Here is a 13,972-nt window from a genome sequence, read left to right as displayed (position 1 = left end):
ATTGTCTAGCCACAGGAAAAGCCAAGTTGACCATCATCTTCATAACACTTGAGAGAAGTAAGAAAATAGAAAGGAATACTTTATATAAGCCATTCTCAATTAAAACATTTTGTTCTTGTACCTTTAGGGAAGATGTGGCTTTTTTACTTGATTTTCTGCCCCCATTTTATTTTTGATAACTGGAATTTTTCTGTTTTTTGTTTAGCTCAGCTGTGCATTTAAAGGGCTAATTTATTATGTTGAGTTGTTTAAACTCAACTTTCTACTTACTCTACGCCTGTACCAAACCAGCAGAATAAGGGTTGAATAAAATAGCAGCCGTGATGATTGATCTAATTACTATTGTTTCTCTGCTCCCTTTTGTAACAGAACTTCTCAAAATAACTGAGTCTCACTTCTCTGTGTTCACTTGACAGTTACTCTATAACTCACTCCCATTAGCTTTTTATCTTTCTTTGTCCATTGAACCTGCTGTCAATTTCTTCGTCAGTTCTTGGTTCTCATCTCCCCTCACAGCAGTTTTCGACACAAGTGCTTGTTCCTTCTTTTCTGAAATACTTTCTTCACTTGTCTCTGCAACCCATACATACCTGTTTTTTCTCTACTTCACTGGCTCCTTTTTTTTCTGTTTCCTTTGCTGGCTTTGCCTTTTCTTCCTGCTCTCTACATTTGGGAATGCTCCGGGGCTTCTTCCTGGCTGCTGTTTTTCATATGTGTACTCACACTTTTGGAGATTAGATCAGTTAATGTCCAGTCAGAAGACAGAGACTACACTAGTCATTTGAAGAAGAAAAATTTAATAGAATTGTTAGCTGGTAACCTACTAAAAAGGCTTTAGATGTAGCCACTGTAGAAAGCAGCTACTAAGCCCTAGTTGCTGAGGGAGAGTGAACAAAGAAAGAATTTAAAGGAGATTCAGACTTGTTTGGAAAGGATGTGACTGCTATTGGAACACGCAGTGAGTCTGGCTAAGAAGCTTGTCAGAGGGTGCAGGCCTCAGTAGAACAGTGAGAGTGGTCACTGGGTGAAGGGAAAGCTTGCCAGAAGGCACAGGCAAGTGCTGAATGGTCAGGATGACTGCTTAGTAAAGAACTTAACTTAGGAAAAGGTCATTGTGAGAACTGCTGCTGTCTTGGCAGAGAATCTTGCTGGAGGCTGCAAATCACAGCTGAATCATTAGGGCCAATTCTGTGATTGTGGAGAAACTTGCTGGAGGCTGGGGCTGGGGCTGGGGCTGCCGCTGTGGAGCAGGCTGCCAGACCCCTGCAAAAACCACACACTGGAAGACAGTCACCTTCTGTTTGGTCTGTGTAGTGTCTTTCCAGCACCCTCTATTGGCAAAACTTATTATCAGTCAGCTAGCAAAAGAAGTCTTGTAAGAGAGGTAATAAATACTAAACTGCACAATCTACCCCTTTGACTGATCAGCTTCTACATGCATTTTAACTTTACTACAACATCATAACTAACTTTATATTTCTACCCAAAGAGATGTAACTACCTTTGGTACAAATACAGTTCTCTCCCTTTTCTCCAGTGAGTGAAGACATACAATCCCAACAATCTTTATATCCATTATTGACTATATTACTTACTCTCAAATTTAGTTGACAGTCTTCAGTGGAACAGAAATAAAACCACACATCTGTAGTGAACTTATCTTCAACAAAGGTGCCAAAAACATAGTGGGGAAAGGATAATCTCTTCAATAAATGGTGCTAGGAAAGCTGGATAGCCATATGCAGAAGAATGAAACTGTACCCTTATCTCTAGCCATATACAAAAATAAAATCAAAATGGATTAAAGATTTAAATCTAAGACATGAAACTATCAAACTTCTAAAAGAAAACATTGGAGAAATGCTTCAGGATATTGGTTTGGGCAAGAACGTCTTGAGTAATACCCCCAAAGCACAGGCAGCCAAAGCAAAATTGGATAGATGGGATCACATCAAGCTAAAAAGCTTCATACAGGAAAGGAAACAATCAATAAAGTGAAGAGACAACCCACAGAATGGGGGAAAATATTTGTAAACTTACCCCTCTGACAAGGGACTAATAAGTAGAATATATAAAGAACTCTAAAAATGTATTAGGAAAAAAATCAAATAATTTGCCTAAAAAATGGTCAAAGGATTTGATTGGACATTTTTCAAAAGATATGCAAATGGCCAACATGTATATGAAAAAATGCATTATTAGTCATCTGAGAAATGTAAATCAAAACTACAAGGAGATATCTTACCCTAGTTAAAAATGGCTTTTATCCAAAAAACAGGAAATAATGAATGCTGGTGATGATGAGGAAAAAGGGGAACCCTTGTATACTATTGATGGGAATGTAAGTTAGTGCACCAACTATGGAGAACAGTATGGAGGTTCTTCAAAAAACTAAACATAGCCGGGCACAGTGGCTCACACCTGTAATCCTAAAACTCTGGGAGGCTAAAGCAGATGGATTGCCTGAGTTTAGGAGTTTGAGACCAACCTGAGCAAGAGTAAGACCCCAGCTCTACTAAAAAAAAAAAAAAGAAAAACTAGCAGGGCATTGTAGCAGGTGTCTGTAGTCCTAGCTACTCAGGAGGCTGAAGTAAGGGGATCACTGGAGCCCAAGAGTTTGAGGTTGTGAGCTTATGATGCCATGGCACTCTACTAAGGGGGGCAAAGTAAGACTCTGTCCCAAAAGGAAAAAAAGAAAGAAAGAAAGAAAGAAATTTAATGTTCATTCATTGAATTAATTCAGGCTCAGACATTCTTGAGACAGCACACAAAGTCATGCAACAATAATGAAGACAACTTAGCAAGACACTGCCACATGTTGACATGAACACAGCCATGAGACATTGATATACCAAGGTCATGAAACTGTACCAAGCTGTTTGAACAGTGCTGTTGACATGAACACAGCCATGAGACATTGATATACCAAGGTCATGAAACTGTACCAAGCTGTTTGAACAGTGCTATCGAGTACTGCACAGTGGCAAGTCTGCAAACTTAATTGTCATCCTTCATATAAGTATGTCTTCCTAGTTTAACTTACTACAGAGGGTGCCAAAAAAATTTATATACATTTTATGAAAGAAAAAGACAATATCAAAATTATATTCATTTGGCACCTCTTGTAATTGCAGAAGTCAAACATGGCTTGAGTATTAAAATTTTAATACAGTTTTTCCCTTTCTTAAAATTTCTGTACATTTTTTGTTATCCTCCTTATTTGCCTATTATCATTTTTTAAATCTTTTCTTCCTTCTCTTTCCCTTCCCTTTTCCCTTCCCTTTTCCCTTCCTCTTTCCCTTCCTCTTTCCCTTTCCCTTCCCTTCCCTTCCCCTTCCTCTTCTTCCCTTCCTCTTCCCTTCCTTTCTTATTCCCTTTCTTTCCTTCTTTCCTTCATTCCTTCCCTCTCTTCCTCCCTTTGGGGTATCACTGTATTATCCAGGCTGGAGTGCAGTGGCATGACCATAGCTCACTGCAGCTTCAAAATTCCTGGGTTCAGGCAACCCTTCTGCTTCAGCCTCCTGAGTATCTGAGACTAGAGATGTGCACCATTACATCTGACTTTTTTTTTTTTTTTTTTTTAGCATTTTAGAACATTTTTATGAAGACAACCTTATTTGTTAAATTACTGATTTGTCGGCTCAGCACCTGTAGCTCAAGCAGCTGAGGCGCCAGCCACATGCACCAGAGCTGGCAGGTTCAAATCCAGTCCAGGCCTGCTAAACAACAATGACAATTACAACCAAAAAAATAGCCACGCATTGTGGTGGGTGCCTGTAGTCCCAGCTATTTGGGAGCCTGAGGCAAGAGAATCGCTTAAGCCTAAGAAGTCAAGGTTGCTGTGAGCTGTGACACCATAGCACTCTACTGAGGGTGACATAGTAAGACTCTGTCTCAACAAAAAAATTGTTGACAGTCTCACTTTCTTGCCCTTGGTAGAGTGCTGTAGTATCACAGCTCACAGCAACCTCCAACTCCTGGGCTTAGGCAATTCTCCTGCCTCAGCCTCCTGAGCAGCTGGGACTACAGGCTCCCGCCATAACACCTGGCTATTTTTTTGTTGCAGTTTGGCTGAGGCCAGGTTTGAACCTACCATCCTCAGTATATGGGGCTGGTACCCTGCTCACTGAGCCATAGGCACCACCTAGAAATACTTTTTTAAAAATTTTGAAAGAAAATTACCTAATATATATTATCTTTTTCTTTTAGGTGGAAGGTGTTGCTGTTTTTCTCCTGATGGCAAAACTTTGGCTGTAGGTCTTAATGATGGAAGTTTCTTAATGGCAAATGCAGATACTCTGGAGGATCTTGTGTCTTTTCACCACAGAAAAGATGTTATTTCAGATATTCGATTTTCGCCTGGTAATATTCTACTGAAATTGTATTTGATTATTAACTGAGGTCTGTCAGTGAGCAAATGCATTAATGTGTAATTTTTATTAACTTACTTTATCTCAGAATTTTACATTTTGTCTAGGAGAGGCAGTGTGGTAAGAGGGAAAAGCCATATATTAGATAGGTACAATATCTGTCTTAGTGCTAATTGTCACTAAATGGTCTATGTGGCTTGGGCTGGGACACTTTTCTGGGCTTTAGTTTCCTCATTTGTAACATAAAAAGGGGTTTTTCATTATTTTCTTAATGCTTTTGAAATTGCATTGATTTTATTCCATCAATTCTCATATATTCACTACTACAAAATGTACTGTAATGTAGGACTGACTAATGTTAAGCCAAAATTTACTTAGGGTAAAATTTACTTATGGTTTAGTTTTATTTAGTTAATTAATTAATTTATTTTGAGACAAAGTCTCACTCTGTCACCCTGAGGTTGAGTGCCAGGGCCTCATCGGAGCTCATTGTAACTTCAAACTCTTAGGCTCAAGTGATCCTCATGCCTCAACTTCCCAAGTAGTTGGGACTACAGGTGCCTGCCACAACACTCAGCTAATTTTTCTGTTTAAGTAAAGATGGAGTCTTACTCTTGTTCAGGCTTATCTTGAACTCCTAAGCTCAAGTAATCCACCCATCTTGACCTTCTAGAGTTGCTAGGTTTATAGGTGTAAGCCACCTCCCTGGGCCAGTTTTATTTTATTTTTTTCTAAATTTAGAGAAGTTTTTTGATGTTAAATACAAAGTGTATCAAAATTACATTGTAGATAATTTTTGACATTTGACCTGCATTGAACTAATTTGTTACACTAAAGAAAATTTTGTTGATTATAATATACTTGAAAAATGTTATCATTTGTCATTAGAAACATCTCTCTTCTTATAATATAACTTATGAAACACCTACGATTTTTCAAAAAACTAACTAGTATAGTTAACCCAAGTTGCAGAGTATAAGAAATATTTCCTTACTGGTAGAATATGTCAAGCTAATATGTTTCTATTGTAGGTTCTGGGAAATACCTAGCTGTAGCATCCCATGATAGCTTCATAGATATATACAACGTTATGAGTAGTAAACGAGTCGGAATATGCAAAGGCGCTACCAGTTATATAACCCATATCGATTGGGATATTAGAGGTAAGGTAAGACTTTAAATGTTCTGATTTCATAAAAGTTTCATTTGATTTAGTCTAGCTATTTTTGAGTAACAAAAGTGATTCACCAGATGAGTTCAAAGAATTGTGAAAAACATTCTCAAAATTCTTTTTTACTACTTTATTTTACTTGTGAAGGTGAACACTGTAAACTTTAGGCTTTTCAATACTTCAGTGTCATTCAAATGTAGTACGGTAAGTATACATTGTTTAATTTATAAAATAATTGGAATATTATATAAATATTTACCATACAACTATTACATATATCCATAATAAATTAAAAAATTTTAATTTAAATTAAAAAATTGTTAGTCATGATGATGCCCTTGTTTTTTTTCTTTTTCTTTTTGAGAGAGACTCTCACTATGTCACCCCCTGGCATCACAGCTCGCAGCACCCTCAAACTCTTGGGCTTAAGGGATTTTCTTGCCTCAGCCTCCCAAGTAGCTGGGACTACTGGAGGTGGCCACAACTCCCAGCTATTTTTTTTGTTGTTGTTGTAGTTGCCACTGTTGTTCAGCAGGCCTACGCCAGGTTCAAACCCGCCAGCCTCAGTGTATGTGGCTGGCACCCTAGCCTCTGAGATACAGGTGCTGAGCCATGATACCCTGGTTTTTTTCAGATAAATCTGAAATTAAAAGTAACTTCAAATTTGGAAACTAGAAATGTTAATGAAGATTTTAAAGTCATCTTCCTCATTGTTTGATACAAAAATACGTAAAATTTTCTAAAAATAGTCATAATTATATACACAAAGAATAAAGTAGCTTTGCTTTTTAGCAGAATGCATGGCACATGACTAATAAGTTTGATAAATGTTAACTATTTTAAATGCCTTCTTTTTAAGGATTTTATTGTTTCATGTATTCAACTCTGTAAACTTAGTATTGTAAATTAAAAATTTTCCAAATATTGTTAAACAAGTATACTTCAAAAAAAAATTTCAAGGTGGTGCCTGTGGCTCAAAGGGGTAGGGCACCGGCCCCATATGCTGGAGGTGGTGGGTTCAAATCCAGCCCTGGCCAAAAAACTGCAAAAAAAAAAAAAATTTCATCTCAGAGCCCATAGCACATTGGTTATGGCACCAGCCACATACACCAAGGGAGCCAAGTTTGAACCTGGCCCAGGCCAGCTAAACAACAATGACAGCTGCAACCAAAAATAGCCAGGTGTTGTAGGGGGCGCCTGTAGTTCCAGCTACCCCGGGAAGCTGAGGCAAGAGAATTGCTTAAGCCCAAGAGGTTGCTGTGAGCTGTGACGTGACAGCACTCTACGGAGGTCAACATAGACTCTGTCTTAAAAAAAAAAATTGGGGGCAGCACCTGTGGCTCAAAGGAGTAGGGCACTGGCCCCATATGCCAGAGGTGGTGGGTTCAAACTCAGCCCCAGCCAAAAATGCAAAAAAAAAAAAAATTTCATTGTGTTATATGTATACTGAAGAATACTGTTCAGCCTTAAAAAAGATGGAGACTTGACATCTTTTGTTTCAACCTGGATGGAGTTGAAACACATTTTTCTTAAAAAGTATTGCAAGAATGGAGAAGCAAGTATCCAATGTACTCAACTAATACCCACATAAGAGAAAAACTCAATTCAATTCAAGTTGGAGGAGGGGGAGGAGGTGGGATGTTGGTGTCTCCCACCTAATGGGCACAAGTAAGGGTATATGGCATACCTCCTGGGTGCAGGACACAACTCTAACAGGGGCCTTACCTAACAAATGTAAACATTATAACCTAATGATTTGTACCCTCAGATTAATCTGAAATTTAAAAATTCCAACATTTGTTTCTGGGGGGGGGTTGTATATGCATAACAATAGAAATAGCTATGTATGTATACAGAAATTAAACTAATTATGAATTTAATTACTTAATTTTATATAATTTAAGAAAATAAAACACTTAATATATATTGACTATGGAGGAAAATAGTTTTTATATTTAAGCATAATTTTTCTCATAAAATTTAAATATACTAGTGGCATATATATTTATTTATATATTTTTATATGTGTATATATTTATTTTTTAATTTTTTTAAGGAAAGCTTTTACAGGTCAATACTGGTGCTAAAGAACAGTTATTCTTTGAAGCTCCTAGAGGGAAAAAGCAAACCATCCCCAGTGTGGAGGTAGGAAGATGGTGATGTTTGTGGTGTTGTTTATATAAGAATGGTTGGAAAACTGATTCCTACGTTCCATTGTTTAGTTATAGGGGAAGCTTGTTCTCACATTATGGGTGTTCTTGAGTGGATTTACATTTTTGGGCCAGAATACATAAAAGGGTTAAAGGAAGAGACAAAGTATTAAGAAAAGGAAGGGGGGCGGTGCCTGTGGCTCAGTGAGTAGGGTGCCAGCCCCAGATACCAAGGGTGGTGGGTTCAAACCTGGCCCCAGCCAAACTGCAACAAAAAAAATAGCTGGGCATTGTGGTGGGCACCTATAGTTCTAACTACTCAGGAGGCTGATGCAAGAGAATTGCCTAAGCCCAGGAGTTAGAGGTTGCTGTGAGCTGTGAAGCCACAGCACTCTACCGAGGGCAATAAAGTGAGACTCTGTCTCCACAAAAAAAAAAAAAAAAAAAGAAAGAAAAGGAATGAATCACTTGTATGTCTAGCTGTGCTCTAATTACTTTCCTCTCAGGAGAGAAATCATTGCAACAGCAAGTAGAAGTCATGCCATCTAAGATTGGAGACTGCTTGTCTGCATGTATTTGGAACTCATATTCCTAAGATTCCTATTTTTAAAAGCAAAATACGAAATTGGATGGTTTTCTTTGTGTGTCTGACAATATTAGCAATTTTTTTGGTTTGACCTAGGAAGAGAGGTTCACCAAATTTAACATTAAATTGGCTTAAGGCTCGGCGCCTATGGCTCAAGTGGCTAAGGCACCAGGCACGTACACCTAAGGTGGCGGGTTCGAATCCAGCCTGGGCCTGCCAAACAATAATGACAGCTGCAACCAGAAAAATAGCCGGGCGTTGTGGCGGGCGCCTGTGGTCCCAGCTACTAGGGAGGCTGAGGCAGGAGACTTGCTTGAGCCCAGGAGTTGGAGGTTGCTGTGAGCTGTAATGCCACGGCACTACCCAGGGGGACAGCTTGAGGCTCTGTCTCAAAAAAAAAAATTGGCTTAATAAAGGGAAAGAATATAAGTAACAGTTCTTAATTTCCAGTTGTTAGAAGACATGATTATCATAATGCATTAGTAGAAACTTGGACCCAAACTCTAAGAATGTTTCTTCATTATCTTAAAGGCAGAAACAGCCTTATTTATCACTGTCTGCTCAGCATCTAGAACACATGGTGGATACATAAGTACACCCTAAAGAAAATTTATGTTTAAATTTTTCTGCTGGAACTAATTAGATTCTGAGAAGCTACAAAACCAAGACAAGTAAAAATTTAACTCTTTTTTCATTAAAACTTTAATTTTACACATGTAATTACAAAGAAACGTGTTTATATTTTGGTTGTTAATTTTTTAGGTTTAGATATTACAGATTTACTGCATCATTTTTGTCTTTTTAGGTAGAGAAAATTGCTTGGGCATCATGGACAAGTGTTCTTGGTTTATGCTGTGAGGGGATTTGGCCAGTGATTGGAGAAGTCACAGATGTAACCTCTTCTTGCCTCAGCAGTGACAAAATGGTCCTCGCTACTGGGGATGATTTGGGATTTGTGAAGTTATTTAGATATCCTACTAAAGTATGTGTTTTTCTTTAATTTTTCTAATAATCGTAAGTTATGAAAAAGTTAAGGCAATGCTTTATCATAGCACCTCATTATTGTGAAATTAATGGTACATACATAACAGAAACATATGTATTGTGTAATACATGTATATCATGAAAGACTCAGAATTGTGGTTCATATTTATAAGTTTCATCTGGAAGTATTATAATTATGATCCCATGCATTAAGTTATAAATTATATTCTACAGTATTTTTCAAATATTGAATAATGTAAATAACCCTTTTTTAATTTTTATTTTTTTGAGACAGAGTCTCACTTTATCACCCTTGGCAGAGTGCTGTAGTATTACAGCTCACAGCAACCTCCAACTCCTGGGCCTAGGTGATTTTCCTGCCTCAGCCTCCTGAGCAGCCGGGACCATAGGCGCCGACCACAACAACGGCTATTTTTTTTTTGTTGCAGTTTGGCCAGGGCTGTGTTTGAACCCACCAGCACACCACCCACTGAGCCACAGGCCCTGCCTAAATAAGTATTTTTTGGGTTTTTGGGGGGGGGTTGAACCTCTCACCTCCAGTATATGGGGCCAGAACCCTACTCCTTTGAGCCACCGGAGCCACCCTGTAAATAACCCTTCTAAGAGAAACATTTCTTTTATCCCCAATATTAACTTAAATAATTTTGTTATTCTTTTGATTAAATATATACCATAAACAGTAAATATAAACTCCAAAGCTTATAATGTTTTAATCAATTTTAATACAAAATGTTATAACACCTATAAAATTAAAATAAACAATATTGATTTAATGTAATGAATGATTTTTTCATTGTTGTTGAAACCAAACAATATGGATTTTTTTTTTAACTCTTTGAGACAGAGTTTCACTTTATCACCCTCAGTAGAGGGCTGTGGCATCACAGCTCACAGCAACTTCAAATTCTTGGGCTCAAGCAATTCTCTTGCCTCAGCCTCCTAAGTAGCTAGGACTACAAGTGCCCACCACAGTGCCCAGCTATTTTCAGAGAAGAGGTCTCGCTTGGGCTCATGCTTGTCTCAGGCATTTCACCCACCTCAGCCTCCCAGAGTGTTAGGATTATAAGTGCAAGCCTCCGGGCCTGGCCTAACAACATGGATTCTTTGGATTTTCACATACGTGTGCTACTGTGCACTATTTGATTGCTTAATTCTTTTACCACTTTCCTGTATTTATATTACTACAAAACATTAGGCTTTTGCTTAGCACAGATATAAAATTCATGTATCAAGTCCACATACGTGTATTTCTTAAATGTCACAAATTAACTTCTATTAAGATGTTACAGTCTGGCACCAGCATGAATGTAAACATAAATAGGACACTGAGTCATATTAAGGTATTCAGTTCATGGTGATCTGAATAACTGCTGTTAATATTTTTAGTAGATCAGCATTGATATGAAAACACAGGTTTAAAAATTCTCATTGAAAATTCAGACACTCTAGGGCAGTGCCTGTGGCACAGTGAGTAGGGCACTGGCCCCATATACCAAGGGTGGTGGGTTCAAACCCGGCCTCAGCCGAACTGCAACCAAAAAATAGCCGGGCATCATAGCAGGTACCTGTAGTCCCAGCTACCCTGGAGGCGGAGCAAGAGAATCACTTGAGCCCAGGAGTTGGAGGTTGCGTGAGCTGTGTGACGTCATGGCACTCTACCAAGGGCCACAAAGTGAGACTCTGTCTCTATAAAAAAAAAAAACAAAGAAAATTCAGACACCCAGGCGGTGCCTGTGGCTCAGTGAGTAGGGCACTGGCCCCATATACCGAGAGTGGAGGGTTCAAGGCCAGCCCAGGCCAAACTGCAACAAAAAAATAGCTGGGTGTTGTGGCAGGCGCCTGTGGTCCCAGCTACTTGGGAGGCTGAGGCAAGAGAATTGCCTAAACCCAGGAGTTGGAGGTTGTTGTGAGCTGTGACACCACAGCAGTCTACTGAGGGCAATAAAATGAGACTCTGTCTCTAAAAAAAAAAAACCCAAAAAAGAAAATTCAGACACCCAAGAAAATGTTCCATAGATTGGTAAAATTTTAGTTGATAAGAGTGTGTCCCATTAAAATATTTAATAGAAACTCCCAGCGTTCCAGATGGTATAGATCCCTTAGAAACAGGCTCTAGGAAATTGATGTATGGATTCATTTTTCACCTCACTCTAGTGAGAACCACATAATCTTAGAAAAATTACCTTTTTAGTGTGCTTTGATGACAGATCTCCAACCATAGTTTTTTTTTTTTTTTTTTAAATGGCAGGGTCTCATTCTGTTGCCCATGGTGGAGTATAGTGGCATGATGATAGCTTACTGTAGCCTCAAACTTCTGGGTTCAAGTGCTTCTCCTACTTCAGCCTCCCAAGTAGCTGGGACTACAGTTGTGAACCACATGTAGGCATGAACCATGCCCCTGGCCAGTAAGGCTGTGTCAGAAATGGAATATGAACCTAATTCTTTTTTTTTTTTTTTCTTTTGGAGACAGAGCCTCAAGCTGTCCCCCTGGGTAGAGTGCCGTGGCATAACAGCTCACAGCAACCTCCAACTTCTAGGCTCAAGTGAGTCTCCTGCCTCAGCCTCCCAAGTAGCTGGGACCACAGGTGCCTGCCACAAGGCCCGGCTATTTGTTTTGGTTACAGCCGTCGTTGTTTTGGCAGGCCCGGGCTGGATTCGAACCTGCCACCGTAGGTGTATGTGGCTGGCGCCTTAGCCACTTGAGCGACAGGTGCCGAGCCAGAACCTAATTCTTATTAAGAGTCTTTATTCCCAGAGAATTCACTGATTTTGCCATCACTATGTTTTGTTTAGAACATCTATTGTTTTGACTGCTTATGATGCTTTGATCTGAAATTTACTTTTATAACTTGCTAATGCTAGTGTTCTAGATTTAAATTTGCCAAATATTTATAACATGAATTTTTCTTTATATTTAAAAGTAAAATAGGCTTGGCGCCTGTAGCTCAGTGCCTAGGGCGTCAGCCACATACACGGGAGCTGGTGGGTTCGAACCCAGCCTAGGCCTGCTAAACAAACAACAATGACAATTACAACAAAAAATAGCCAGGTGTTGTGCAGGCACCTATAGTCTCAGCTACTTGGGAGGCTGAACCAAGAGAATTGGTTAAGCCCAAGAGTTTGAGGTTGCTGTGAGCTGTGATACTACAGCCCTCTACAGAGGGTGACATAGTAAGACTCTGTCTCAAAAAAAAAAAAAAAAAGGAAGAAAAGTAAAATAGCCTAAGAACCATAGCAAGACCTTGTCTTTGCAAAAAATACAAAAATTAGCTAGGTGTGGTAGTATATATTTGTAGCCCCAGCTACTCAGGACGCTGAGGCAGGAGGATTGCTTGAACCCAGGAGTTTGAGGTTTCAGTGAGCTGTGATGACTCCACTGCACTCTAGCCCAGGCAACAGAGTGAGACACTGTCCCCAAAAAACAAAAAAGCAAAATACATTCCAATGTGTAGTGCTTATAAACAAAAACATTAATGAATTAAAATGAAAGATTTACATGGGCATTTGTGTATATGCACACATTTGTATATGTATATATACAATGTATATACTGAAGCAATTGATGATTTGTCTTTGTTTATATAGTTATGCCATGCATAGGCATTTGTATTCCTTCTCAGTTGTATTTATTTCCAATATAGTATATCTGCATAATCATTGTTTTTAATCCACACACACTATTCCATAGATATGTATACAGTATAATTAGCTATTATTACTTTATTGGACATTTTAGGTATTTAAATACTGTGGTATGTATTTTTTGCAGATGCAGCATTTTCTTAGCAAAGATCCCTAAAAGCAAGATGGATACATGAGAACATTTTTATGCTTTTAATGCACAATATCAAGTTGTTGTCCTAAAGAATTTTGCTGTATGATGTGTGAAACTAATAATTTTATTCTATACTCACTAGGTTTGGAAATTGCTATTTTTTGTTCTAGTGAGTTTCACTATTTTCTTATGATTCTTTACATGTTGCACTTGAAATGATATATTTCTAATCATATGCTAAGAAAAATAAAAGGAATTAAAAATTATAACTGAAAGTTTTCAGATAATAAAATTTCTGAAAAAGATTGTTTGAATTTATTTTCCTCTTTAGGGAAAATTTGGAAAGTTTAAGAGGTATATGGCCCATAGTACACATGTCACAAATGTTCGCTGGACTTATGATAACAGCATGTTGGTTACCCTAGGAGGTACAGATATGTCTTTAATGATATGGACAAATGAGATGGAGGGATATCGAGAAAAAAAGACTTGTGATAGTGAAGAGTCTGACATAGATTCTGAAGAAGATGGGGGTAAGTCAATTTATTATATTTTAATAAAATGAAAATTTAGTATAACTTATTTAAACTGTAGAAGTTATAACCAGTACTGGTAATGATAATGTTTGAAGAATTGTGGCATTAGTGGTTTTACTTTAGTTAATATCAAAATTGGTTTTGTGACTCAAGAATAGCATGTATTGATGACTTGAATATTCTTCATCTACAGATGAAAGATAATCATATTTTAAATAAGTACCACTAAAATAAATTTTATGTTATTGATCCTCATATTTTAAAATAATTTTGATTTTTTCCGTAATATATCAGCTCATTACGGAAAATACATTTTGTAATAAAAAATAAACATAGGGCGGTGCCTGTGGCTCAAAGGAGTAGGGTGCCAGCCCCATAT

At 38.1% G+C, this 13,972-nt stretch overlaps 1 protein-coding gene across 1 annotated transcript in view; it reads left to right on the top strand.

The window, feature by feature from the left end:
- EML5 (echinoderm microtubule associated protein like 5) overlaps nucleotides 1-13,972 on the top strand; it is a 167,328-nt gene that overhangs the window by 104,747 nt on the left and 48,609 nt on the right. The window contains exons 22-26 of the mRNA XM_012803403.2: nucleotides 4,210-4,362; nucleotides 5,402-5,533; nucleotides 7,598-7,686; nucleotides 9,083-9,259; nucleotides 13,389-13,590. Of these exons, the coding sequence (XP_012658857.1) occupies nucleotides 4,210-4,362; nucleotides 5,402-5,533; nucleotides 7,598-7,686; nucleotides 9,083-9,259; nucleotides 13,389-13,590 (753 nt within the window). The remainder of the gene's footprint in view (nucleotides 1-4,209; nucleotides 4,363-5,401; nucleotides 5,534-7,597; nucleotides 7,687-9,082; nucleotides 9,260-13,388; nucleotides 13,591-13,972) is intronic.

The sequence above is a fragment of the Otolemur garnettii genome, unplaced genomic scaffold (assembly GCF_000181295.1).
Source record: "Otolemur garnettii isolate 467f Iridium unplaced genomic scaffold, OtoGar3 scaffold00020, whole genome shotgun sequence".
Lineage (NCBI taxonomy): Eukaryota > Metazoa > Chordata > Mammalia > Primates > Galagidae > Otolemur > Otolemur garnettii.
The sequence above is the reverse complement of the archived record's forward strand: the minus strand, read 5'-3'. Positions and strand labels throughout refer to the sequence as shown.